The sequence below is a fragment of the Dermacentor andersoni genome, chromosome 2, assembly GCF_023375885.2.
Source record: "Dermacentor andersoni chromosome 2, qqDerAnde1_hic_scaffold, whole genome shotgun sequence".
NCBI classification, from domain to species: Eukaryota; Metazoa; Arthropoda; class Arachnida; order Ixodida; family Ixodidae; genus Dermacentor; species Dermacentor andersoni.
The window spans coordinates 83,434,196-83,460,651 of NC_092815.1; the positions used below are offsets into that span (position 1 = coordinate 83,434,196).

Consider the following 26,456-nt stretch of genomic DNA (forward strand, 5'->3'; position numbering starts at 1 on the left):
AAAAAATATATATATATATATATATATATATATATATATATATATATATATATATAGCCCGGAACAGGCCTCAGTGACCGAGAACGAGCGAATGCAAGAGCTTCGCCGCTTGTGTTTTCACTTGCCTATAGGTCGTCGTCGTCGTCGTCGTTTATAGTGTGTCAAACTCGCCTCATAAAAGAGAGAGTGCGTGTGAGAGAAGAGAGAAAGGGAGAGATTCGTTAATGGGTGCTTGAAATACTGACTGTGCTTGACTATTCACTTCACTTCATTTCCTTAAAGACCCCGTATAGCGGTATTACTCAAGGGGTGGGTGCACAACATACACAAAAAGGTGTTATCACAGCTATCAAATCGAAAGAGAAGTTACATCCTGAACAGATTGTGATGAGCAGGCGATAACCGCGACTTAACGAGGAAGGGCATTCCAGTCTTTAGATTCTAGGCAGGAAAACGAGGGTGAAAAGGTATTTGTGTGCTAGCATGGTTGTAAACTATATGAAGGGGGTGATACGTGCATTGTGATCGGCGTGATAGAGGCACAATGTATAGTGTGTGATTAAGCGGCGAATCGAAGGACCTGTGAAAGAGAGGCAGGGTGGCGATGCTGCGGCAGCATGATATATGATGATAGCAGTGGTAAGGCATATTTTTTTTTTTCGGGTATGATATATACGCCTACGTCGTAAGAGTATGTGAGAATTGAACGTACCCAGGGGCACGATATCGTAGCGTTTCAAGGGCTTTGACGGGATAAGCTCGGTGCGGGTCTGAGATGGAGGATGCCTATTCGAGTTTCGTTCTCATACAGTGATTTATACGTTATCAGTGCCACACGTTTTGGAGCGAAGCGACGGTATACCCTTTAAATAAGCCTAATGCTTTGTTATCTAATGAGAGGACATAGCAAAATGCGTGTTCCAGTTAGGTCGTTAGACAAGGTGGCACCTAACTATCTATAACATTTTACTATCTCCACAGAGACACGTGCCCAATATTTTTAAGAAAATCGAAACGGCTGTATTCTAGCATGGCCGCTTTTAGATAGAGTAGCAGATCAGTACTGAAGTGTACTATTGAAGCAGTATTGAAACGGTGGACTCCGACAATAGCATGCTATAGCGCATGCGATTAGCATGCTGCTCCGGATGACAAGAGTGTGATGCATGAAATGACCCACTCATGACCCACCCTGACCCACAAATGACCCACCCAAGTCCCGTTTGCTACCCTGTACGGGGATGAAGGGGAAAATTGATCTAAAGAGGAAGCAAAAGGACCATTACTAGAGGTCACTCACTGTCACAGCCTGTCTGGCACACCAGTGCACGGCAGGAAGCGAACTAGCGCTCTATAGCTGTCGTTAGTTCGCGAAGCACATGTCACCTGATTACGTCAGTAAGGGACAACGCTGAATAATCTGTTGCGAGAACAACGTCGAATGATTACAAATTATTTATTTTTACCCGTGACTTCTAGGTTATTTTCAATAATTTTCCGAAAAAAGAAATTATTTCCGTGGACTTGACCGATTCGTCAAATTACGTGCAGCGCCTCCCGTCTTGTCGTCCCTGGCGTGGTATAGACTCCCGTAAACACAAGAACAGAGGCGCTCGATCGAAGGCGCGAAGTGGCCGATTTACCGGGTGAGCGAAAATCTTTGTTGCAGCGCGAAACAACTGGTAAGACCGCTCGCAAACGCTTGCACTCTTGTCGTCCCTGGCGTGGTATAGACTCCCGCAAACGAAAGGGCTGCGAGTGTCGAGCTCAGGGGCTCCAGAACCGGGTGGGAAGAAAACGGGGCTTGGACCCCCGCAAGTACCATTGCTAAAATCCTTGTGCAGTACAAAATTTTTAGAGCCCTTGTAAGCTATTCATGTGAGGCCACTTGTTTAGTGCTTTTGGCGTCCCTGGCGTGGTATAGACTCCCGCAAACGCAAGAGCTGTAGCGAGTGTCGAGCTTCAAACAAACAGACAAACAGGCACACTTTCTATTCCTGAAGGCGCAAGTTTATCGCAACCTATCGCAACCGTGGCACAGTATCCCGCAGACGCAGATGCTTTAAACACCTGGTAACATTCGGTGACCGCCTCCTTTATTAGCTTTAGTTCAAGAACGCATGCACGTGAGCACACCTCTATGAGGGGGGGGGGGGGGTGCAGTGATAGAAGACGGACGTGGGCCAAGATTCGAAAAGTAGTGTTACTTGCGCGAAACTAGCGACAGCAAGTCCAGATTGAATATATTAAATACGCTGTACCTTACCTTGTATAAAAGTTATCTTGATCACCTCTCTCTTGCCTAAACGGAAATGATTTAGCACGTTGCACCTGAGTGAGCGCGCTTAGCGCACTCAAAGAAAAGCGCAGCTTGCTACCTCAACCCTCAACCGCTAAGTTATGATGGGTGCCGAGAACACGCTATTTTGTTGCTGCAGCTGGGCAGTGACCGGACTGTTCCTCTCCGTTTCTTTCTCTTTCTCGTTTATTTATTCTTCTCCTGCTTGACAACCTTTTGTACTATACCATGTCTTCCTGGGTTAACCAGCCGGGTGAACAAGTCGTGCATGTTGTAGACCGTGTAATACAGCTGTATCTATCTTCAAGTTGCCGTTTGTAGATGTGGGATATGTATGCCCCCATGCGTAACGCAATGGTGAACAGCGCCCGTGGCGGCGTTAACTTTGATGTTGCCGGTAAACCGGTGTGTCACGTTACACGCGAGTGATCTTTCCTACATGTTTTTCCTACATATTCATGCCGTATTTGTCTGACGAAGGCCTGCTAACGTCTGCGCACGAAGTCCTTATTTTACAACACTACTGTCCAAAAAAAAGAAAACGTTTTGTTTGCGGTGCTTCAGGTCACTCCATTCGTGAGACGCTTTAAACAGAGTGGGATTCCGCTCACCACACCCTTGCAATGTCTTATTTATTTGTCTCCGTGGTGAGCATTAAACGAGCGTATGTACTTTTGTTGTGTCCTTTGTTTGTCTCTGAGCGTACATTTGCTTCCGGATTATTTGTCACTGCGTGAGCAAATCTATGGCACCCCCACCACCGCCCCCAATTTTTCTTGTCGTAAATTAAAGAAAGAAAACGCTTCTCGTGTCTATACAATGGAAAATGGAGGAACTGCTGAAGTGGCGGGTTGGTGCGCTGCAACAGTCGTGTCATGCGCTACTACTATGTACTGTGTATGTACTTGTCACGTACCGACAATGTGTGGCCTTCCGGTTACACATAAATATAAGCTCCGAGTCTGAAGGCTGTATACGTTACATATCGACATCAGTAGTTGCGCGTTCTGAGACACACATCGCATAGCAGTTAGGTTACACCTGCCAGTGAGTGGCGTAGCACGAAATCCTCGTTTGTTTCACGGCGGCCATTCCCGCAATGCCCACATAGCAACTGGACGCGTTTGAGTTTAACTTTGAATTTATTTCTCATAGCATGTGCAAGTACAAGGTGCGGTGAGGAACGCAGAAAATAAAATTGCTTAGTTAAAAGGACACCAAATAAAAAAAAAGCAATGTGAGCTGTATTTGTAAGTCACCTTTCTACAATACCAAATGAGCCACTCTTACCATTATAAGAAGGTTTGGCAAGCCAGAGTGGGCCAGAAGACAAGCGAAAGACGCTAGGCGGGTGGCGACGCCGCTTTTAATTTACCACACCAAGCTCACCGAGACGTCTTGGATCTTGACGGCGTCTGCGCGGCGCCTGGTTAGTATTTCGAGGGTAACTGCATTCTAAAGGAGTGAAAGACAGAAAGTTTTGCGAGCTTCAAGAACGTTTACCGAGTTACAGCGACCCAAATGCGAAATTAATGCTTTAAAATTTATGACGTCACACCCACATGCCGGCGTCGGTGTTTCGACTCGAAATTCAGAGAACGGACCTTTGATCTTCATTCTCCCTTCTAATAGTCTATACCTATTGCCGTGAAATTAACGAAGGTGCAGTTTTGAAAGAAAACTGTGTCAGTTTACAGTGATTAGGGTTCCTCTTTCGTGTCTTTTGTGTCCCTCTAAGCCAGCTTGACTGACCCCACCGCAACTTCAAGATAAGGTCACTGTGGTCTTATCAATGTAGCTGCTCGTAGAAACCCGCATAAGCTGCACCATTTTCCTTTACCTTTATCATTCGCCACGACATTTGCAAAAAAAAAAGAAAGAAAGAAAGAAAGGAACCCGTGCTAGGTAGCCACCTTAATACTTCTCGCGTGAAGCCACGTTCAAAGGCATCGCTTCACCAGCGGAAAGTGCTCTGGCAATCGACCGGTGTCGGTCTCTGGTGGGCCACCTTTCCGGCCTTGATGACCCACTTGACGAGGTGGTCGTGGCAGCCGAAGCGGTACACCAGGTGCTCCCAGGAGGGCGCCTCCACCACCAGCATGTCGGCGCACTTTCCCAGCTCGAGCGAGCCGTGCGTCGAGGAGCGGCCCAGTGAGGCGGCACCGTTTATGGTGGCCGCCACCAGCGATTCTTCGAGGCTCATTCCGCACACCACGCACGCCAGGTACATCACCATGGGCTACGTCACGAGCCAAGGGCGCAATTGCAGAGACACGTAAGTATACCAGTTTTTTTGTTTTTGTTTTTTTTCGTTGTTGCAGCGACCGAGATCTCTGACTGGAGCAATACTTGAACGAAGGACACGTTGAGCGCAAGTTGAAGGAATAAAGGACAGGCAGCGCGACAAAGCCCCGCTGTCGTGTCGTTTTCCCATCGTTGTTTCAACCTACGTTCAACGTGCCTTTCATCTTAGTTCACATTAACACCAGCTCCAAGTCTACCTCGGGTGCTCCTATCCAAAATACACGTAAAAGGAGAGTTCGTTTTTCTCGGCAGCAACTGCACCACACTTGACAAGGTTTGTTGTATTTTAAAGAACAGCTCAAGTTCCATTGACTGTTGGTTTCGAATGTTTCATTTATCTTGTCAATATTTCATTAAATGACGAAAATCGAAAATTAAAAAAGAAGAAACTATCGAGTTTAGAACTCTGTAACTCGGCAATGAAAAATGATATCACAATTCTGGGAATTGCATCTAGTAACATCTAAAGCGGACAAAATTGATATGTTACACATGAATCTAAAAAAAAAAAAACATAGTAATGTGAAAATACAGCTTTTGCAAAACCTCTTACATAACGTAACGAATTCACGTAAGATGTAAATTGACATATCGAATTTGTCAGCTTTGAATGATCTAATAGGTGACGTTTACAGAACTGCGATATCTGTTCTTGATGCAGAGCTATTGTAAACTTCGTGCTTCTATTTTTTTTTTTTTTTTGCAAGCTTACGTATTTTTGAAAATTCTTTTAACAACATTCATGCCTTAAATCGAAATTGCGCTTACAACAGTCACTAGAATTTAATTTTCTCTGTCAAGTGTAACAAATTTAATTAAAATCGGTCCAAGGGTTACCTCAGAAAAACGTTTCTGTGTTTCACATGTATTTGAATAGGCCGCGTTGCAGTTTGGCCCGAGCTAAAGCTTCCTCTTAATTACGCACACACGCCAGGGCCTATTCTCTGCATTGCAAGCATGTTGGAGAGGGTCTACCGGGCCCAGTTAACAGCGCTTGTAGATGAGGACAAGGTCCAACGCTGGCGAGAACTTTGTAGTCAGAGCTATAAGCCGGCAAAGTCAGACAAGCTAAAGCTCAAAGCCACCGATGAGTTTGACTCTAACTGAGCACTAGTGAGTCGGAGCGGGTATGAGCCTGAGCCTGTGTGAGCCCAATTAGGTCGGATGTCAGTTTGAATGAGTCGAAACTGAGTCCACCTATTGCATCCCCTTGCCCCCTCCCCCAGTACAGGGTAGCCAATCGGAGATAATCTCGCGTTAACCTCCCTGTCTTTTCTTTGCCTTTCTCTCTCTCTCTCTCTCTCTCTCTCTCTCGAAACTGAGTCCGATCTTGAGCATGTCCCAGTGAATCGTAGCTGGTGTGAGTCTGAGTGAGTTTAAGTAAACGTGAATCCGCGAATCACATGTTACTCCAGGCAATACAAAGGGGTCGCAGGAAGATGTAGACTTGAATTGATCAACAGCCGGTGAAGAAGGGAAGCTTCAGTCCGGAAGCAACGTTTCGACAAGAAGACTATTCTTTGTCACGACAACAGATATCTGTGTGCAATAGCAACAAAAAGTCGAGAGTTCAGCCATATAGAGGACCGGCACATCAGCGTTCCCTGGACACGGAGAGGGCTGTAGCAAAAACGCTGCCTTGCTTTTCCTGGCACTTTTACACCCGTCAAGCTTAGCAAGCAGCCGCACTTTTATTATTATTTATTAAGCAGCTCCAGTGCATGTTTTTCTCTCCCGGGCTGTGCTCTGTCTTTCTCGAAGAATTGCCCGCTGGCTATACAAGTGACAGAAAACACAATGGAAGGTCATGACGTCACTCGTTTGCGAGGTCACCGCAATGTATAGAGAGGAATTGAGAGGAACGCCTTATTTTTGAACGACTGCAAGTCCGAGCCGTCACTGTGAGAATTTAGCTGGCTTCCCAGCTGTGGTGCTGAGTTCCCTTGACTCGACCAACTGGCGTGTTTTGTAAGTCGTGATCGCCTGCAAATGCGCTGTTACAAACTCCAGAACCAACGGACGAAGGCTGCCAAATGAAACTAATTTAGGCGGCCAAAAAAGAAGTGAAAACAAACATTTAGGCATTTTAGACAGTAAACATCAAGGAGGTCGTTTCCAGCGTGACATTTATTATTTGTAACTTTATATTACGTCATTATTTCCGCAGCCTCGAACGAACTGTTATCGTGGACGCTAGGAAATTTGCGTGCACGTCTACAACCACATTACGTGATTGCGTCAGAAAAATTATGAAAGACAATGTATCCTGTTTGTTTTCCGAACTCCTTTTAAGGTTTGCAAAGAGAGCATTATGGACGTCGCAATAATGCCCTCAGAAGTATACCCACACTGAGCAGTCCAGATATATGACATGCTCTTATGCCTCGATGGAAAGGTGTATAGGTGAGACGTTATTGTAGTTCTCGGCACATTGGTACTTTATATATGCGCCTCGGACTAAGATCAAAGCATTAGATCATTGGACCAAACTTCCTAATAGAACACAGTATTGTTCTAAGGAGCTTTATATAAGGAGCTTCATTTATCTGTCATTTTTCTTTCATGCGTCGTTTCAAGTGACGTTCGTACCATGCGAAACCGTGAGTGCAAGTTTAGAAAGAAAATTCTATTAGTGTTGTTTACGAGAGACGGCATGAAGAGGTCCTGCTCTTTTGAAGAGGCGACACTCAACAGATCGGTAGCTTTAAGCTGGGCTATGGTTGGCTTGCGCTCAACATGGCAAACTGCGCAGACAATGGGACAAGTGACCGAACGGAACAAATGCGCTATCAAGTGAATCTTATTCGGAGCCGTAAAGTATAATATACGGCAAATGACACAGGAGCACAACGCTATATATAAGTTGCTTGGCCGGCCGCGAATTGCTGGACACTATTCTGGACGCTGTCAAATTCCTCTATGTTGTTCCATTCCGCCGGCTTAGCATTTTGGGCCAATCATAGAGGCCGTATAGCAATCTCTGCGAGCCAATCCGAGCTGACAAAATGGCGAATTGGAATATATGGCGGAATTTTACAGTGTCTATTAAGAATAGGCACACCCGGGAGCGTCCCCCGAGCTAAGCCTGTCCTCCGGTATCGCTTCTATCTCAAGCACTCACCATGGCTAGGCAATAGGCGTTCGGGTTGAAGTCTGAGCCCAGGGACACGGCCACGCCGGCCTCGATGAGTCGGCGCACGGGCGGAGGCTCGAGCCGCAGCAGGAACGCCGTGGTGGGCAGCACCACTGCCACGCTGCCCGCCTTCGCCATGGCCTCGATGCCGGCCTCGGACACGCACTCCAGGTGCGACATCGCCTCGGCGCCCAGAGACGCCCCCATCTGCCAGAAGCGCCGCGAGAGATGTTCTGTCGGTATTGCTCAGACCGTGTGTACGCACATGCCCAGGGAGCCCAGGTCACAAAAGACGCACGTGTATAAGGGCGTCCCAGCCAGAAGTCTACGGAGAGAGACTTATTCTTTCCTCCACCCGAGCGAGATTACGAGGAAGGGAGCAGATACGCGGAGGGATTATAGAGCACGTGCGCGCGTCCGGTATACGAGAGGAGGTTTTCGGGCTACGGACGTGGAACGGGAGACGAAAGGATAGGTCCCAGCACCATGGAGAACCTGTGAAGTACCCGAAACATCCCGCCACCGAATCTGCGGTAGATGCCCGCAACCTTCTGCGGCTGTGTCCAGGGACAAAGTGCACAAGAGAGAAAGTGCTTATTAGAGGTGCTGGGCACACAGCCCACAGATCCCGAAGAATTAATTACGGGCGGTAAGTTCCACAAGCCACATATGTAGCCTTTTTAAAAAAGGCCTGCACGTATTCTATTCAGTATGATTGTCATATGGTAGCCCATACGCTCAAAAAAAAAAAAGCACTTCGACGCTAATTTGCCACTAATAAATAAAGAGTGTCCAGACAGTGGAATATTGACCGGTCCGTGATCTTTTAGCGATGACCAAATAATCTGCGCATTATTGCGATTCTTTATATCTTCTTGCCTTATACTTCTCCGTTTCAACAAGTTTCCTCAGCAACAACATAAACCCTTTATGTCACCAATTGTCAGCTGATACAAAACGCATGCGTATGATGTGCCGCTTAGAGGCAGATAAGGGAATCGCATGTAGACTAAACAAGAAGTCGACGCTGTTCTGGTCAGACATAAATGGAGGCAGTGTTCACGTCTGTGCAGTATCAAGTGTGGTTCTATAAAAAGTAAAGTAAAAGAAGTATCTGCGTTTTATAAAGAGTTCGTACATTGTAGGCAGGACGAAAGAAATCTGGTTGCGTTGGTCTATGTGGTGTGGAACGAACTCACATAAAGGTTGTCTCTTAATATATTTCCACTGGAGCTCTTATAGACGGGAGCACAAACTGATTTTTCTCATCTTTGCACATCGCAACTTTATGATTTGACAAACTCTATTCGATTCACGGCGAAATGAGGTCTAAGAGTTCGGTATATTCACTAGCCGCATGTGCACCGAATTGGACAGCTATTATAGCGCATCGCATTTCGTAGTGCGTCACGGAAATCCTATGCGACGGCATTTAGATGTGACCCATCCTTCTTCGTCTGAACCACGTCGGAACCTCTTTTCGACGAGTACGTTATGAGTCAATTAAGGAGAACACACGCCCACAGCCGTCTCACCTCTCCTCTCTCCCGCGATCCGATACGCCAGCGTTCACATGCACCGCGTGAGTCGACTCGATCTACCATCTCCTGGCTCATTCATGCGATTCGCTTTTTTCTCGCATTGCCGCCGTATACATGGGCGCGATGCTCTATATGGAAATGCAATGCGATGCGCCACTTGACGCATTCATTTCAACGCAGCTGCTGTTCGACCGTGTACACATAGCAGACCTTAAAGCGAATCGAGCACGTGTTTAAAGGCTCGCCTATGCATTCGGACTTCCCACCTCGACTCCGCCAATCCAGTTGAGCTCCTCGGCATGGAAGTTGAGCCTGAGGCCCGCTTCGCGACCGGCCTGCAGAATCTTGCGTGAGCTGTGGACGTCGAAGACGCCCTTTTCGCAGAAGACGTCGATGTTCTCGACGGTCAGCGTGCCCACCTGAATGCGCCTCTTTATCTCTGGCAGCTGCTTCGTCACGATGTCCTCGGTGGCCTCTTCAGCGCTCTTTCCCCTGCGACGACACAGTGCGCTGCTCCCTGAGTACACACACACGAGAAAATGTTGGTGCGTATAGAGGGACGATTGTGTTTAAAGCCACCTATAATTCTTTTACCACCGCTCGATGTTTGACTTACTTCGAGGATACGTGAAAGTCACTTCAAAACTATATATACTTTTTAATAACATTACGCGAGCATATTACATCATATATATGCGGTATGGCAGACGGGACGTGCACATGACTGACTGGCATTATACGGCAGGTACTTGTGCAGTCTGACAAAGTGTCGTTTAGCAATGCAGCAAACGTGTGTAATTGAATTTCTGAATTCGTAAAATAGCCAAAGCCTCTTCTAAGGAATTCCAAGGCTGGCACCGCTTCAGCCTCAGCCTTCACCATAACCAAAGTTTTTCACTTCTCACCACAATCATCTGCACTATAGCATTCCAGGCGTTTGGCTACCTGGGTGGGGACTTGTGGCGTGGAAAAAAGTGCTCTTTTCTGGAGTCCAAAAAGGAAGCACGGCTTGGCTATATAGGCTACCCGCCCCAGGGGTGCTACTCTGAACACCCTTTGTCTTGGAGGAAAGAAACAATTTGGAGAGAGCATTGGCGCGGCACGATTGAAGCCAAATGCATTGGCCCAACACGTGATCGCCACGTCAGAGCGTGCGGTAGGTTTTAAGTGCTCCCGCTTTGCAGCCACAGCTACAGCAGGGCAGCCGAACAAGTTCGCAGCGATTAAAGACTACCGGGAATCAAACATGCCCGTTCTCAGAGGTCACGTATTGAGCCGCTACCCCGAGGCAAAACGCGAAGGGAATGGCTTCACGGAGAGTTCGCTTGCCAAGGCTGCATGGCTGTGTGACGCAAAGCTCTCTCCTATAGCTCACTTATTTCCTTCTTCCATGCTGTCCGCCACGTTGTTCTATTCACCGTTTTGTCAGACGCCATTGGCTGACAGAGCAGTTACACCGTCTTTGATTGCATGACTCAAACGGAATTCGAGAACATGGCAGAACTTCACAGCGAAATAACATTCCAAATCTCATTAGGATCTTCGTCCTTGCTCGTATACCCATCGAAGTGTTGTAATGCCGCCATCTTGGACTGTGAAGGCTGCTGTTTTGAAATAGTAACAACCGAATTAACCGTAGTACACAGGCGCTTTATGTGCATAAAAATGGTCGTGCGGGTAGGTTCGGTGCTTCGCGATCATGTCAAGTGCACTGCGCACAAACGGTTGATGAATTGTTTCTGTAACAGCCCTATATTGATGGCCGCGCCCACGAGTCAAAAACAAGCTCTCTATGTGACGCAGTGCGCGTTGACGTATACGCCAAGCGTCTTTTAATTTAACGCTAGAAACTTGCTCGCTCTTAAGCGCATGCACTTGCACGAACTAAGATAAAGACTCGCGTGTGGACATGCCGCAAACATTTATGCGCATGCGCCGTGCACGGCACTGTCTCACTTCGGAACGGCGTGCGCGCCGCAGTAGGTGCTGGATATCTCTATCGGCGTCCTCAGGCGAGCCTTCTCGATCGTGTGTAGCATCTTGAGCTCGGTGGGCAGGTCGAGTCCGTAGCCGGACTTGGCCTCGACCAATGTGGTGCCGGCCCGCAGCATGGCGTCCAGCCGCTCTACCAGGCCCTCCAGAAGATACTCCTCGCTGGCCTTGCGCGTGTGCTCCACCGTGAAGTGGATGCCACCTCCCTTTTCATGAATCTCCAGGTACGTGGCGCCGGCCAACTGCGAAGGCCCGTGCAACCAGTTGAATGCGTTCAACCAGATACCTGTTCCAGAAACACCGCTTCAAAACTGACGGCATGGGGGCCTACATCAGTGAGCCACAATTAGATGAAGGGCATGTCACCCATTGCCTACGCTAGAGAAAATATTCCGGATTACACGGGCTGTGGGAATCGGTGGACGCGGATTCTATCGACGACTTCCATCACACTCTCAATATCCGAGACGCTCGCTGATCCCGAGGGGCAGGTATACAACAAGTACGAGTGTATGTGTGCTCATAAGTAGGAAACGTAACGCGCCGTTCAACGCGTCTACGCCGTACGCGAAAAAAATATCAAATGCACCTGCCAATCGCGACGTTGGTAAATATCGTTTATCGTTGCACTGAACTATTGGAACACTTGGGACGCATAAACCGTAGCCACTATAGGCAAGTGCTTCATCTCCAAACTCCTCCATGCTAATGTCACACATGTTCTTCATGCTTTGCGTCTCCGCGTCTCAGTTTTGTGAGACACTCCCCGCTACGCGTACTCGGCCACACGCCGACGCCTGGACACACCAACGGCCAGACACCTGGAGGAAGCAAAGAAGTTAGATGCACATGATACAACTGTAACGCATTATCGGGTTAGGCCTGTATACATATTTGATTCCACTACCTCCAGGATCGTCCCGTGTTAAATACCACATTTAAAACACTTTCGAGGACGCACATCGTGCACTGATGTAACGATCGACCCATCAGATTACCACGTTTGATTACACAGTCCTTGGGATCGGCCCACTTTACCCGACGGGACACTCGACGACACGCCAAACTCCGGGGATGTATGCAAAGAAAAGCTGGCTTTAAAAAAAATGTGCTTGAAATTGCACGTCTTAGCTTGACGGCAGTAACTTATGGCACTCACCTTCATCGCAAATTCGTGTACACGGTCCCCTGCCCATACGGGATGTGTGTGCGAGTCAACGAGCCCTGCATAAGATATGTGAGAAACGCTTCACTAGATAGAATTTCTGAGCAATTAAGTTTTTCAGTAATCTCGCAACGAGTCGCTACATCAACCTGAGCTGCGTTTTAGTCGCACACAGCCCAAACTCACCGGGAAGAACGCAGCAGCCGGTGGCATCGATAACTTCTTCAAACTGGCTTTGTTCGAAGTTCTCGGCGATGACGCTGCTTTCGTCTATCGCAGCTATCCTCCCAAACCTGCAATGTTGCTTTCATGCATTGGTATCGAACCCAGACAAAACAAACTAAGAACGGGAGTGTAAAAATAAACTTCAAGAAAAGAGCAAGGAAAAATGTAGTGGTAATCCTTTTTTCCCCCAGGAAGACATGCTGCTACGCCATAAGCAATGAAAAGGTGATCGTACTAAAGTAAGAAGATTCTAAAGAGAAGTAGAAAAGGAGGCCTGAAAACTGACACATGTCGCAACGTCCTTAAATATTAGCTGTCATCATCATAATTACTTTTAGGGTTAAGTTTTGCAATATGCCCAGGCAAATCCTCTTGCGAGAGTAACGTGCTTCATACTTAACTCCATTTCAGATAGCTGTCGTATGATAGCTTTCTGAAATGCTATGATGGGAGCCCGTTCACCATGCTTCGGCATAAGCCGAGTGAACGTGCGTGTACTTCACCGTAGGAGTCAACGTATGTACAGTATATGCACCATTGCGGAGTTCTGAAGCTCTCGAAAATGGCATTGAATACTGCATAAGCATGCAGCTACTTCCGCAGCAGCAGATGCCGGCACTCTCTTTTTTCGCTCTTCCGATCGAGAATGTTCGCTGTACTTGTGCCGAAGCAGTAATGTATACCAATCATAAATGCGAAAGCTTGCGAAAATAGTGTTACTACATAATACTAGATAAGCAGTACTACATAAGCAGTTATTCCCGCAAAAGATTTTGCCAGCGCTCCCTTTGTTGTTAGAGTGCAGGTCCCTTCGCCACTCTTTTCATGCGGCGTCCTGCGCGACGTCAGCGATTCCGACACTTCCCTACCGTCATCTGGTGGTGAACGCTATACGGCTTTTTCTAGCCTAGATGCAGATGAAGTGACCAAGCCTGCTATTTTATTAGCGACAGCTGGTTACTGCCAACAATCTCTGGCAAATTCATCTGGAGTCAGTACCGAATGGTACGTAACGTGAGAAAATTTAGAGAAGCAGTGAAGGTGTGAGAAGGAGAGCGCATAAATGATTAAAAAGAGGTGGAGTACTATAGATAAATAATATAGATTGATCCTGGATGGAGTACGTGTGCACAGGTGGTATGTAGGGATAGAAAGAGGTATGTGTAAAGGAGGAGCTTGTTGGTAATTCGCTCTGGCTTTGAATAATATGTCCCTCCTGCAAAAGGGGCGCTTGCTTGAGATATCTCTCGTAAAGCTACCTACATTAAGGGTATATAGGGTTGATGACATGGGGTCTGTCGTCAGCATGACTTATCTGTTCAGATATCTTTTTTTTTTTCAAGGTATTTGAGGTTTTGTAACGTTTCTCCTGGGGGCCCGTCACAATATCTTTTCTTTTACGTTTATCTCATACTCATGTGGAGCCCCCAAATGAAAGCATGAATGAAGCAAGATTAGGTGTATGAAGCAAGATTAGGTGTATCAGGTTGCATCGATTGGGATTGGGTGCATGAAGCAAGATTGGGTGTATCAGGTCACGGCACCATGTCGTGCTTTCAACCCGGCCCGTTTGACACGTATACTAGCGCCAATTTTCTAGAAATATTTAAACTCTGTTGAGTCTCGCTAAGAGGAAAATGGTAATATCATAAGAAGCCAACAAACACTGACATCAAGGACAACATAGGGGAAATTACTTGTGCTTAATAAATGAAATAAAGAAACGATAAATTAATGGAAATGAAAGTGGATTAAAAAACAACTTCCACTTTCATTTCATCCACTTTCATTTCCATTAATTTAGCGTTTCTTTATTTCATTTATTAAGCACCAGTAATTTCTCCTATGTTGTCCTTGGTGTCAGTGTTTGTTGGCTTGTTATGATATCACTAATAAAAATCGGGCCCCTTGGTTAACCCCCTTTCTTCTCATTTAAGAGGAAAATATAGGTACGTCGTGTAAATTAAGCTGCGAAGATAAAGCTAAAGCGGAATCAAAGACCTGGACGCACTAAAGCGCTGTAGTGTAGCGCACCAAAATGAGTTGTTAACCTTTTAGCAGTTATTTCCGGACAGCTCACCGAAAAAATATAGTAGTGCATTTTTTTCTTTATTGAGTATTTGAAGCACATATATGCAATAATCATTCTTCAAGTGCGACGAGATATTATGTGATAAGTGTTCAAAGAATCATCATCAAAATGTACCTTCTTTTTTCGGTCACCCTTAATTAGTGCAAAAATACGTCCCAACAAATATGACATGCACTATAAACGCCTGTGCTTGGAAGAGAGAGAGAGATCCGAGAAGAGAGCGAGAAAAAAAAAAATGTTTCCAAGTTTTACTTACTGGTTCACCACTATGCTGAAAGTAACATCGTCTCCTTGCAGTACGGCCAGTTGCCTCATAGAGTCACCTTTCACAATTTTCTGTCCATTGTCTACAACTTGGACAACTTGCCGAGCGTTTTTCAGCAGCAGCCGGTACTTGTCAGCCATCGCTTTGTCTGCGCTAACAGCGACTGAGCTGGCGCCGCTTCCGATAAGCAAGTTTTATAGCGGCGAGGAATTTATACCCAGACTCGACCTCTGAGAAACTTGGCTGAGCCAGCTTGTAGCCGCCTAAAGATGCGAGGCTAAAGAAGCAGCAAGCGCTTATCTATCCACCTTTCTTACAGCGATAACAATTTATTTAAAAGAAAAGATGAACCCGCAGGGGCATTGCGTTTCGATTTCGAATGAGCGCCATGCTTCCAGCCTACCTCACGGTTTCTTTCTCTATTTCTTTTTATGGGAGGAGTGAGAGGTGGGGGATAAACACGGGGATAAGTTTGCCGAATGTTTTCCCACTATTATGGCGGTCTGGAAAGCACGAACCATAACCATGGTGGAATACCGCGGCTCAAACTGCCACTCGTTTTCGAGTTTGCGCGCGACAATAGCTCATTTAGACGCTGTAAATTTAACTCAGTAGAACATATTTATATTTTCCCGTGCCTATACGAGCTCTTGCAAGCACATTCCGTTTGTATGTCTTAGAGACCGCGCGACATCGCAGTATGGCCAGAGCATGGCCTCCAAGACTATGGCGAACAAACTGCACATTACCATTCAAAGGTTTTGCATGTGCTGAAGTGTATAGCGCTTAATTGATATAAATGAACGTAGAATGCTTGCATATCGCTTCTGGGACGGTTTTACTATAGCGAGCTATACATGACGTCCTCAATGCAGAGTCGTGCGTACATTTATTTTCCAGTTTTGATAATCTGAATTGGAGATCGGGGATGAGAGCCATCGCTTGGGATGGTGCGACCGAAAATGTTGACATGTAATAGACCAGGCCTCTGCTTTAGGTGAAATGTAATTAAATTTAGTTTTACCTTAAGTTTAATAAACTGCGCTTGTTAGTTCAGAAGCCTTTTTATTTCTTGCAGAGCGTCTTGCAGGTGCATCCTTGCCGGTTCGTAGCCGAGTGCGAGTATACCAAGCCGTCCCAAGCGGTCAGCATGCGTGCGAGGCTCCCGTTGCGAGCGGCCGTGGTGCGGCGCCACTGCGCCATTCCCGTCAACCGGCTCCGATCGAGAAGCAAGCGGGAAGTGGTGGGAGCGCCTGCTACGAACTGCAATTTCTCGCTTCATTATGCTACTCATCTCACTTGCTGGATATTTGTTTACTGCTACAGCACAACATGGTAACATACACTATTATGGAGTTTGTACCAATGGTTTCATGGCTAGGGCAGCAAGATAACGCAATTAAGAACCGCGCGCCCTAAACGGCAGCGTGTGCGGTCTCGCTCAAATTAGTGCCCGGGTGCCGCTGGCGTAGCCAGTGGGTGGCACGCCAGGTACGTTCCCCCTCCCCCCCCCCCTCAACTCTAAATTTATGTGTAAGTATGCTGCCTGCGCCCCCCCCCCACCCCATCCTCCGTCCTCGGTCAAGTGCGTGCCCCCCCCCCCTCCCCTTTTCCAAAAAAGAAAGTCTGCCTACGTCACTGCTGAGTACGGTAAGTATACAAAACTGACCATACTTAGCATAGAGAAATCTATGTACACAAGAGGAATACGAAAACAGCTGTTCGCACAGTCTTGCTTTCACAAGACCACAGAGCTCTCATTATATATTCACAGTGACGGCTCCGCAGCGGGTACGGAACGTTATTATCAGTGGTTTGATATGCCACTCGCTCATCATAATTTTATTATGATGAGCTAACATGAAACTGCCGTCCCTCAGAATAAGCTTGAGTTGCCGCTATTTGCTAGCTTTCAGTACACTCGGTGTCTTCGGGAATTTAGCAATAGGTTTATCTAGTATCATAAGATATACGATATACCTCAATAGATGTATCACCCGCCGTGGTTGCTCAGTGGCTATGGTGTTGGGCTGCTGAGCACGAGGTCGCGGTATCGAATCCCGGCCGCGGCGGCCGCATTTCGATGGGGGCGAAATGCGAAGACACCCGTGTACTTAGATTTAGGTGCACGTTAAAGAACCCCAGGTGGTCAAAATTTCCTGAGTCCCATACTACGGCGTGCCTCATAATCAGAAAGTGGTTTTGGCACGTAAAACCATATTTAAAAAAATAGATATATCGGAAATACACATACTGATTATCGTATTATCACGATACAGATACACGATATATATGTACCTTCGATACTGCCTAACCCAGGCCTGTATACGTGATATTATAATACTAGGAGCGGCGGCTCGGCACTGCGCCGTGTGGGGAATTTGCAATAAGAAGCTGTGGCTGACATGCGTAGTTGAATAGCGATAGCTATAAGGTCAGTGTATAATGAGCTCTAATACGAAAGCTGTTATACACCGGATGTTTCTACGAAGGCTTTAGTATTGCTTAACAATAGTCGTGTTGAAATAAAAATACGGTTCCTTCGGAGACATTCCGTCAGCGGGGACGACCATGGAGCAACGGGTGATACGTGGCTATTAGTCGCTAATTGGCCAAAATTCAGTACTTAACATTTAAGCTTTTTTATTTGAGCGGGCTCAGTGTAATTGAAAAATTGAACCCAGCTCTCCGCACAAACTTCGTTTGTTTGTAAGATGTATATTTCATTGCGGCAGCAATTATATCGACACTCCAGGCGAATTTCCACCGTCGCAGTCGCTGTGATGTTCCGCATAAAGTCCAAGTGCGATAACATCGCAGCCGCGCGCCATATGCTGTAGGTGCGAGCGAAAGCTTGCGAAGGTGAGCCGAGAAGTATGGTGGTTCAATGCGGCGATGTCTTCGCGCGCGCGCAAGGGAGGAAGACGGGGAGGGTTCGCGCCCTTGTTTCACGCGCGCAAGGCAGGGATTAGGGGGATGTGGGCGCGCTAGGAGGGGGGGGGGGGGAGGTTAGCGCACGTCTCCTATTTTACTCCTACTTCTGAGGCTGAGGCCGGCCGCGTTCGTCCTATCTGAGAGGCGATCTACGTTGGGTTCAAATGCTAGCCGATCGGATATAGCTAATGGCTTTGTGTGCTCTGTGTTCTCGCGGGCCTAGTTCGTGTCGAAGAGAGAGAGAGATAGCACGAAGGGGAATTCGCTCGCCGCTGCTGCCGCTCTTCATCACGCCAGCTTTCTGATAGCGAGTGTCCGCGGCCTTCGAGGGGGATTAGATGCGTTCGTGTTTGCCTGTTTGCGCTTGACACCGTGCTTGTAAATTTAGTTAGTAAGCGAATGTTTACAGCAGTTTATGCAACTGATAAAACGTATAAAACGTAAACAACTTACTTCGTATAGCTGTCTAATAATTTGCTAGCGCAATCAATGCTTCGCCTGTCGGGCGAAACTAACTTTATAACTCATCGTATCAAGCTTGCATACGTAATTTACTGCTAAAGTCGTAATTAGCACATTTGAAACTTCGCTTACGCAACACTCATAACCTGCCTCTAATTTTATATAGATACCTGCAAAGTACTTTCTTTATAGTTCTCCGAGGACACGTTGGGAACCTACTATGAATTTCTGTAACGCATGCATGGAAATCTGAAAAAGAAACGACGGTTCATTGATAATTTGTAACGTTCCTATAAAAAAGCCACGCAGAAACTTGGTGCCATGAACAGTTTCTTCAGAACCCTGGGAAGCATATTGCAGACAACGGCCATATCCGGAATGCTTGAAGAAGCAAATTTCTTCAAAGGTTGCAATGGATCTACACGCATTTAACTTCGCATACTGATTTGTCAAAGTCGTACACCACTTTTTACTATAAGTTGGATCTTGGTTGAGTATTGTAGTTATGCCATGTGGCTGGCTGGCTAAAATACGAGCTGCTCATAAAACACACTCAAACAGTGATGCTACGGAGCGCGCGATTACGTAATTTATTGCAAAACCCATAATTAACCCACACACTTTAATCTTTGCCTACACCTTGCCCGTAGCCTGCTCCTGATTTTCACCAAAAGCTCATTTAGTTCACCGCAAACACAGGAGAAATAACCGAAAAAAGAAACGAAGGTTATGTAAAGCAAAGTTTCCAATTAATCTGGGAACGTTAAACTTTCCGCACACATTATGGTTAACATGACCCCCCATTTACACCCAATGTGAACTCGGAGTTATGTTTTTTTCTTTTTAAACTCTGGGATACATTGCTGATAACAGTGGTTTTACAGATACGGAACGCTTTCGTTTATTTATTTATTTATTTATTTATTTATTTATTTATTTATTTATTTATTTATTTATTTATTTATTTATTTATTTATTTATTTATTTATTTATTTATTATTCGTCCGTCTGTCGGTAGCCTGTACGCCGAAAACTCCTCCGCCGCAACCCTATGCGTATGCGCGAAAAGAGAGAAGAAGAGAGGCGCGAGATTAGCCTGTTTACTCCGATCCATGACGTCACGCTACCTGGCCCGAAATTTCCATTGACAAGGCTGCCGTGATGAAAGCGGTGACGTCGAACTCACTGTTGCCTACTCGGGAGCATCCCCATTATATTCTATGGTAGTTGGGCCAGGTAACATGACGTCATGGATAGGAGTGAAAAGGCCTTGTGCTATTTATAGGTGGTGATGGATTAGCTGCGCCAGTGGTGACGTCGTTGCCCTCTGTCGCAGCCTAGCGCGCGCGCAGCAGTTTCTCCCCGGCTCGCAATTCGATACGCCATTCGTGTTCCTGAGGAAGTGTATATATTGACGGACTCGCAACAGGCATGCCGGGCGTTCCAATCAGGACATGGCATCCCGAGAGCGGCGCACCAAATTCTCAAACAGATCCCGCAAAATACACCAACCACACCTCCCCGCATCCACTTACTCTGGACCCCTGGTCATACCTCGCTTCCGGGTAACGAACGCGCACATGCGGTTGCCCGAGAAATTTCTCTCCGGGCGACTCGGCGTGGGGGGATCCCTTGCTGCGTTACAAAGACATACTCCGTCATTATACACGCATTCGTCGCACACACGGCGCACCACCGCCGTCCTTCTCGCGGGAGGAAGCAGTGTCATTACGCCAGTTACAAACCGCAACTTTTCCAAATCTTGCCTCTCTCAATAAATTCTACCCACACTGTTATGCAGATCGTTGCCCTGGCTGTGGCAGCTCGCCCACAATCTTCCACGTCACGATTGAGTGCACTGCAAACCTCTTTCCTCCCTTGCCAACTCTCCTTTACCCCCTACGCAACAAAGAGCTGTGGGACGATGCCCTCAGCGACGGACCTCCCGAGGTCCTCCGAGCTGTGATACAACGGGCTCGAAACATCGCCGGAATCATCTTAGGGATCCTGGACTGAGGATTCCCCCCACACTGCTCTCGCCATTCAAATATTATTAATAAAGATGAATTACTCTCTCTCTCCCCGGCTCCTAAATGGGTAGGCTACCCGTCATACGTACTCCTGAGGAGCAGGCAGCTTTCGATCAGCAACGCCGCGAACAGAACCGAGAACGAGTTCGTCTACGCCGTGCCGATGCTGCAGCCCGGGCACAAGAACAGGCTCGTGCAGCCGAGCGTAATCAGCAACTGCGTACCGAGGATCCGGCAGTCAACCAAGAGCCTTCATTTAATGAACCGTCGGGATTAACCAAGTGATAAACACCGGGGCCGCACGTTTCAACTTCGCTGGTTAACCATCTGTACGGAGTGCTTAGGCGGTGATTTATTAATTTATTTACCCTCAGGGTGAAGAGACATTGCAGAGAGGATTGGTTAATAATTATGCAGGACAGGATAAGAAACCTGAAAAAAAAAGCTTAAAAGTGTTCCTAATTATACAATGTTATGTAGAACGAAACAAGGGCGCGACAATAAATGCTACAAAATATTGGTTAACGCTTTCACAAATTTGTCATGTTTTGGGATGGTTAATGTTCCGGGTAGACAGTTCCAATCATTAGACTTTCGCAGTGTGTAAGAGTGTATAAATGAATTGTCTTGCATACAGGAATGCCAACTTTATGCGCATGGTCTACGGGACGTGAAATAGTTTATTTTTGGGGGGAGGGGCATAATGATTTTTATAATGAAGTAATGAGCGCGGCGAACGTGACGTTTTCGCAGACGAGTTCCTAGGCGAGGCGGGCATACTTCAGAAACTAATTAACAAACATTAATTAATTAAACTTTTGTTATTGCCATGAGGGCAGTTGCCTAAATGGCAAATTGGGTGGCAGTGACATTTTCATGCACACCCATCTTTTTGAAATCTTGAATATCGCACCTAGTTCGAGATATTCATCATCAAATGCCAAAGCTCAATACAGACAATATTGAGAACTGAGCGCGTCCCGCTGCTTGCACGTCACACGGAGCACCCCGTAAAGAAGTGTGGCGCTTGAATGAAGTTTGAATGATAGCATGCCGCGGCAAATCCCGACCCGACACACAGCCGCATATGCTTGCCAGGCAAAGCGTGCCGTATCAGCAGCTGCATGCGACTGGCCCGAGACGTTCAACTAGTTTCCAACTTCCCAGCGGTTGTCGTCACGGGGCGTTTCGGCCTGGTATGAATGAGGGCGCTTTCAAAGGCGACTGACTGCCTTCAAATTCGCCCTTTAACACCTCTGAGGAACTAATAAAACGTTAATTAATACATTTTTTTGTTAATTCGTTCCAAGTGGATACGCCGTGCGAGCTCAGCGACTGTAATTCCTAGATTGAAATATGTGTCGTTAAGTAAATTATTAAAAACTTAGTGTAATTTTTTTAATTATTAAATTGAACATTTTCATTTATTGTAGAAGTAACGGCCGTCTCATCGAATAATTTAGATCAAGGGTTAGAATTATGCTATCTGCCATAGGCAATCTTCCAAAAAATTGGTGCAGGTAAAAAATTAAAAAAGATATATACATACATATACATATATATATATATATATATATATATATATATATATATATATATATATATATATATATAACTCTTAAGTACTTGCCCATGGCAGGTTTCTCTTCCATTGCCGCCACCCATGAGATTATTTCAGCCTCTGACTTTCCGCTTGACCTTCTTTGTTGATGTGTTGCCCACCCTACAGGTTGCATTCTTGCTGGTAGGCTTCCTAGTTCTTTTCCTCCACTGTGAATCAATGTTTTTCCTGTACAGATACCTCAACACTCTCCCAGTCCATTTACTTTTATCCATATTCCTCAGCCGTTTTTCATACTCAATTTTTCTGCGAGCTTCCCTCACTTCAAAACTAGTCCAGCCCATATATCACCCTGCACAGCTTCATTTGTAGTCTTCCCGTAAGCGCCCAATGCGAGGCGACCCACTTACCTTTGGTTCCCTACCTTTGGTTCCCGTCGAGTCCTGATTGTACCCCTGATTTAAAGCAAACAACCGCATTTCCAAAAGTAAGTCCTAGAACCATTACACCTTTCCACATACCTCGGAGGACCTCGTACCTATTGTATCCCCATAGCGCTCTGTGCTTCATTATGCCTGCATTTCTCTTCCCCTACACTGTTATGATTTTTTCCTGTTTCCATATATCTATTGCCTTCGTTTATCCATATACCAAGGTATTTATATTCTGTTACCCGAGGTATTTCTTGGCCCTATATCTCTACTGTCTGTACACTGTTTTCATTGAATACCATAACACCTGATTTTCTAACACTAAATTTCAAACCTAAATTGTTGCCTTCCTGTCCACAGATATTAGCCAGACGTTGCAAATCGCTTTGCTTGTTAGCGAGCAACACAAGGACGTCCGCATAAAATAAACCTGGGAGTTGCTGCTCTATTACTGTACCTGCCTGTTTGCATGTATGAGAGAGATTAAACCCGTTATTACTTACTTCTAGCGCCCTCTCCATCCTCACCATGTACATCATAAACAGCAGCGGGGATAAAGGGCACCCGTGCTTCAGTCCCTTGTTGATATGAACTTTCTCCTCGCTCCTCATCCCTTCCCATTCAACGCAAACGGTATTTTCTTGGTAAATCTCTCCCAAAAGCTGTAGACAGTCGTTACCTAAGCCTTCCCCTTCCAGAATATCCCACAAAATGTTGCTGTCTACGTTGTCGTAGGCTGCTGTAATGTCTAAAAAGGCCACATACAACGGTCTGCTTTCTGCTTTTGATATTTCAATACACTGAGTAAGAACAAACAAGTTATTATCCAAACGCCTACCTATTTTGAAGCCATTCTGAAGCTCTCCCAAAATGCCATTATTCTCTGCCCATGCTTGAAGCTTTAATTTGATTGCCTGCATTGCTAGCCTGTATATTACCGATGTAATGGTCAATGGTCTATACGAGTGAATTCTGTCTTTCTCCCCCTTATCTTTATAAATTAAATTAATTCTACTTTGTCGCCAACTGTCTGGTATTCGTCTATCTATTGAAGTTTTTTCCACTGCTTTCACGAGAGCTTCCTTACTTTTTGGTCCTAGTTCATTCATCAGCCTAACGGGAACCTCGTCTAGCCCTGTGGCTGCGCGCTTAGGAATTTTCTCTTCCGCTTTCTTCCAGTTTAAATTTGTCAGCACCAGCCCCTTTTCCACTTGGGTCTCTTTTATGCTCTTTTTTTCTTCAAATACAACCTCGTCATTGCCTTGGAAAGATTCGGCTGTTACTTTTCGGATGTAATTTATTCCGCTTCTCCTTCCAGTCTATTTTCATCTTCGTCTAGGATATGTTGTTGTATTGTTGTTGACTTCCTGCCTAATAATTTTATGTGGTTCCAAAATATTCTAGGTGCGGCCTTCTTTCTCTCACGTATTTCTGACAAACAACGTTCACTTTAATTTTTTAATTTTGCTTGTAGGTAATCTCACAACAGCGCCATTAGCGGCGCTTCACCGCAGGAGCGTTCCCATATATCCGGACGTCGCATAATTTCTCTACCAATGCTTTTGACTTCTAAGACATTTCGCTAACACCGCCAACTTCGCTCAAGCAATAGAGGCAGCAGTCGGTTAACGTTGGGTTTGAAATATGGCTGTGACGGTTGGATAGTTGTGAAGGTCCGTGTTCATGCAAAATCACGTTCTACTAGTAATTATTTCATATTCTGTGTGATTGTGGACGCCACCAAGAAGACAGGCTGGATCGGATTGTGGTGTAGAAAGAACGAGTGGCCATGATAGTCCAAGAGCCGGTTCAGGTAATGTGGTGGTAAACCTTTGCATTCTATCAGCCTCGAAACACTAGCTCTTACGTCTCTCGTGTTTTCTTGTTTTTGTCCCTGTGTGCACTTCAATGACATAGCTAGCCGCGTCTAAGCATCAGGAGTGTCTATTATTCACGAGCAGTTATCGTCCTAATTTGTGCGCTGTAGATATTGTCTTCGAACATAAAGCGGCGGAGGATAAACAATTCTGCACGGACATTTACCCAGCGTACCGTCGTGATGAAAACAAGCTGGCATTAAGGGCAATGAATGAGCACTTGATTGGCATAGTTGCATGAAGACTGACCACTATGTACTAGTGAAATTTGCCTATAGTGTATCCGATGTAGCCGTTGTTGTGGACTAGTTCGAAACGAAGTAGGCTTAAATCCCTTGGTGAAAAGCTAAACAAGCATCTCGGTATCACGTAATCAGCGTAATACGTTAAGCCACAACACTGCTTCAAAGTTAGTGCGTGCAATTATAACGAATGAACGTGTTCTTACAGAAAAGAAATTACGAGTCGGACATGCAGTCAAGTCTCAACCTCTTCACGATTGCGGTTAACACACCTGTGCGGCGTCAGTTCTGTTTTTCATTACGTTAACTTAGTTCATGTTGCAACATTTTTGAGTCAGACGCGTTCACAGGACATGAATTACGCATTAGGCATCTGCAGTATTTGTGCCATTATTGTTACAAATTGAAAATGTGCTGTGTGAACGCAATACATATGTTGACTACGATTTCTTAAAGGAAAATGCTGAATGGGCTGTTCATTTCCTAGCTCTCTAATCTTTACTACTGAAGTACACGAACTCTGTTAGTCGTGAAACCCGACAATGAAGCCGCAGGACGCCACAGGTGCACATAACTGTGCATTGCAAAACAAGCATGCATTGCAAATAAGTATTGCTTAGAGCAAATGCTGAATTACCAAATGAAGTCGGATCCTCTTGGATTCAACTAGTCATCAGTACCTTTGACCCGGTTTTTGTTGTGGTCAAGTAGAGCACATCGCGCCAGGCAAGCCACATGGGCCACCAGGGAGCAGGCTTCCTCGTCATAATGTGCTCCTAAGCTGTGCATATCAAGTGCAGTACTTCATTTCAAAACACCAACTTTGCCTCCTTGCAGAGATTTACGTTCTGTTATTGACTTAAAGCTGGGAGAAATGCCTGTGTTGTTTCTAGCAAGGTGTAGCTGGTTGTGACAGCTGTCATGGCTACATGCTAGCTTGCATGAATACTCCATTTCAGACATGGTAGGCAACGCTGCGAAGGCTAGAGCGACTTTTCTTGCTGTTTTGTATTTTGTAATTGAATGTAAGACATAAGCACTGGCTCCTGAATATTTGGCTGCACGTGTTCAGAAAAAGATTTTGCACTCATTGCTGCACTGGTCTTGCTCACATATTGCGGAACGATCGCATTTTGTTGTTAACTTTGTTTAGTATAACACTTGGCACGATTAGTCGCCTGCCCTTCAAGACCAAAATGAGATACTGTTTTCGCCTATGGGAAAAATGGTGTCTGAAAAGCTGGCTCTGGCACAGACTTGTGTCGCTGCCTGCCGGCAGCAGCAGGACGGAGCTGCTGCCGCGTAAGCGGTCGGTTTCAAGATGCCATTTCGTCTGCAAAGCAGGTTCACACAAGGGCAGCGCATAATCATGTCTTGGCGATCCCCCTCGATCCTGCTCACACAGGGTTCATGAAAGTGTACATATACAGGCAGTTCGCCTGACAAAGGCAGGGTTCCCTAGGGAACTTGTGGCGTCCGTGGCTGAAGGCCTGAAAAAAAGAGGTTAAAGCTGGTGATCGGGCGTTGACAATTGAGCGACAAGCTCATGAGCGGGCTAGATGCGTGGCACTGCCCTATATTCACCAGCTGACACACTGCTTTAAAAAGGTGGCGGAGAAAGGCAATGTCCGAGTTGTGCTTATGGCACCGGATAAAACCGGGAAACTTTGCAAAGTTGTCAGTGGTGCCACTTGCAGAAAACCACCCTGCCAAGTTAAACATGAACTGCCTTATGTGGAGTGCAGGACAAATGTGGTTTACAGAATTCTGCTGTCATGCAGAAGTTGCTACATCGGCCAAACTGGGCGGTGTATCAACGTTCGTCTGATGGAGCACAAGCTGCTTGTTGAGGCACCATCGCGATCTAGGCACTTGGCGGCACATTGCAAGCACTGTGGGAATG

At 46.1% G+C, this 26,456-nt stretch overlaps 2 protein-coding genes and 1 long non-coding RNA gene across 4 annotated transcripts in view; 2 read left to right on the forward strand and 1 right to left on the reverse strand.

Annotated features, from left to right (window-relative positions):
• Window positions 1-3,422: 3,422 nt before the first annotated feature.
• LOC126541740 (probable imidazolonepropionase) lies at window positions 3,423-15,232 on the reverse strand. Its single transcript, XM_050188653.3, has 7 exons — window positions 15,008-15,232; window positions 12,621-12,727; window positions 12,429-12,493; window positions 11,234-11,511; window positions 9,544-9,769; window positions 7,725-7,943; window positions 3,423-4,538 (listed from the first exon to the last, which is right to left on the reverse strand). Exons 1-7 carry the CDS (start codon window positions 15,154-15,156, stop codon window positions 4,254-4,256), a joined length of 1,329 nt encoding a protein of 442 aa, XP_050044610.1. The 5' UTR covers window positions 15,157-15,232; the 3' UTR covers window positions 3,423-4,253.
• On the forward strand, window positions 4,445-16,364 carry LOC129387633 (uncharacterized). Its single transcript, XR_008614815.2, has 2 exons — window positions 4,445-4,574; window positions 16,095-16,364. It is a non-coding gene; the product is annotated as an uncharacterized lncRNA (long non-coding RNA).
• A 7,675-nt stretch (window positions 16,365-24,039) lies between these two features.
• The window catches only part of Cdc27 (cell division cycle protein 27), a 61,608-nt gene continuing 59,191 nt past the window's right edge, over window positions 24,040-26,456 (forward strand). Inside the window, exon 1 of one of the 2 annotated variants that reach the window (XM_050188643.3) lies at window positions 24,040-24,247. In XM_050188643.3, the coding sequence (XP_050044600.1) occupies window positions 24,224-24,247 (24 nt within the window). In that variant the 5' untranslated portion in view covers window positions 24,040-24,223. The remainder of the gene's footprint in view (window positions 24,248-26,456) is intronic. The other variant, XM_050188644.2, reaches the window with a different exon arrangement.